Genomic DNA, 1,992 nt, shown 5'->3' with positions numbered 1-1,992 from the left:
TCTATTTAATGTGTCCTGGTAAATTCCAGATCTTTTTCGGGATTTTAACATCTTTTTTATCTCTCTACTTCTACGTATCTTCTTTCAACAACAACGTCGTATCAGAGCTATGTTTATGTTTGCGTAGCTGTCAATATGACCGCGACGTCCCACAATGCAACGCGGATCCTGAGCCCTATTATTGAAAACTGAGGGGGAAATATTTGTTTCTCTAAATCTATCTGTGAATGTGGCGTCAGTGTTTGAACCAAACAAAAAACCAAAACATTCCTCTAAGTGGTAGAAAGTCAAAGACAGGAAGGTCTTAATGTGTCCATCTCACCATGTGGTATCGGGCGCGCATGCGTTCGCTCTGGAAGCGGGCGAACTCCCTCCGGTCGTGTACGGTGATCACCAGTTTCCAGACGGCCAGCAGAACCATCCCCACCAGCAGGATGGTGCCGACCACAGCCAGTAACACCGTTAAGGCGCTCGGGGCGCTGCCGCACTCTGTGGGAGGAGACAAGCAGCCCGACACGTCACACGGTGACCAACGCTCTCAGAAAAGTGAGGAATCTCATTTAGGGCTGGAAACTCAGGACGTGTTGGGCACTGACCGGGCTCTTGGAGCGCGGTGAGGACGGAGAGTCCGCTGGCGTGCTCGTGGTAGGTGAACTTCATCACGCAGTTGTTTTCGGTCTTATAGAGGCAGAGGACGGCTCCAGGCTCCCGTATCTCTGCATGACGAAGAAAGGAAGAGTTTCACTTCAAAGAAAAGCAGAAACACTGGGCCGCATTTTTAACAAAAAGGGGAAATAAAAGTTCATTTATGCCAAAATGTTGCAGGATTCTGCTTTGTTTACCTTGTTTATTTAGTTTAAACTAATTATTATTGTTGCTTTAGTTAATATTTTTATGCTGCATTTTATTCTTTTATGCCTATTATTTTTTTTTTATATGTTCAGCACTTTGTTTTTCAGCCACACTGCAAAAACGTTCTGAAAATGAGTTTAATATTCTTAAAATAAATCTATTTATCCTTAATTTGAGCAGGAAAATTAGATCATCAACCGATGGAATGAGCATTTTTACCCTTAAAATAAGATAATTAGATAATATACACTTGAAATAAGACAATGAAATGTTTTTCATTGTTTAAATGTAAATTGTTTTGTTCCATTGGCAAAAAAAAATACTAGCTTAAATCAATATTTTTTCCAGTGCATGAGCTGTTTTAAGACACTTTGATATGGAAGAAGACAATTTACATTTAAAATAAGACAAAACAATTGCATTTTCTTATTTCAAGTGCTTATTATCTAATTATCTTATTTACACTGGAAAAACGATCTAGAAATAAGTAAAAATTTCTTAATTTGAGTCTATTTGCCATTAATTTGAGTAGGTAAATGAGGTAGTTTGCCAATGGAAGGAGTTTTTTTACTCTTAAAATAAGATAATTCGATAAAATCCACTCAAAATAAGACAATGCAATTGTGTTTTCTTATTTTAAGTGTAAATTCTCTTGTACCATTGTCAAAATGTCTCTTTTAACTCCTCAATCCAAGAACAAATGCACTTATTTTAGGAAAAAAATGACCGCTCTAGATTTTGATTTTTTCCAGTGTAAGAGTAAAAAATCTCATTCCATTGGGAATTATTTACATGCTCAATTTAAAGGTAAATGCACTTAATTTAAGAAATTTGTACTTATTTCTACATCGTTTTTGCAGTGAGTGTTTTACACACTGCAAAAAATAAGAAATAAGTAAAAAAATGTCTTAAATTAAGTGCATTTACCTTTAATTTGAGCAGGTAAATAAGATCATCAGCCAATGGAATGAGTATTTTTACTCCCAAAATAAGATAATTAGATAAAATGCACTTAAAATAAGACAAAGCAATTGTTCTTTTCTTTTTTTAAATGTAGATTGTCTTGTTCCATTGGCAAAGTGTCTCACTTACCTCCTCAATTCAAGAAAAAATTCACTTAATTTGAGCAAAAATGACTCA

The 1,992-nt window shown here is 35.8% G+C and overlaps 1 protein-coding gene across 1 annotated transcript in view; it reads right to left on the bottom strand.

The window, feature by feature from the left end:
• Nucleotides 1–712, bottom strand: part of LOC107098639 (integrin beta-5-like) — a 6,777-nt gene extending 6,065 nt beyond the window's left edge. Inside the window, exons 1-2 of the mRNA XM_015396413.1 lie at nucleotides 597–712; nucleotides 323–489 (exon numbers count right to left, since the gene is read on the bottom strand). Of these exons, the coding sequence (XP_015251899.1) occupies nucleotides 323–489; nucleotides 597–660 (231 nt within the window). The 5' untranslated portion in view covers nucleotides 661–712. The remainder of the gene's footprint in view (nucleotides 1–322; nucleotides 490–596) is intronic.
• Nucleotides 713–1,992: the final 1,280 nt, after the last annotated feature.

The sequence above is a fragment of the Cyprinodon variegatus genome, unplaced genomic scaffold, assembly GCF_000732505.1.
Source record: "Cyprinodon variegatus isolate N-32 unplaced genomic scaffold, C_variegatus-1.0 Scaffold796, whole genome shotgun sequence".
Classification (NCBI taxonomy): Eukaryota; Metazoa; Chordata; class Actinopteri; order Cyprinodontiformes; family Cyprinodontidae; genus Cyprinodon; species Cyprinodon variegatus.
This window is presented reverse-complemented; position numbering and strand designations above follow the sequence as displayed.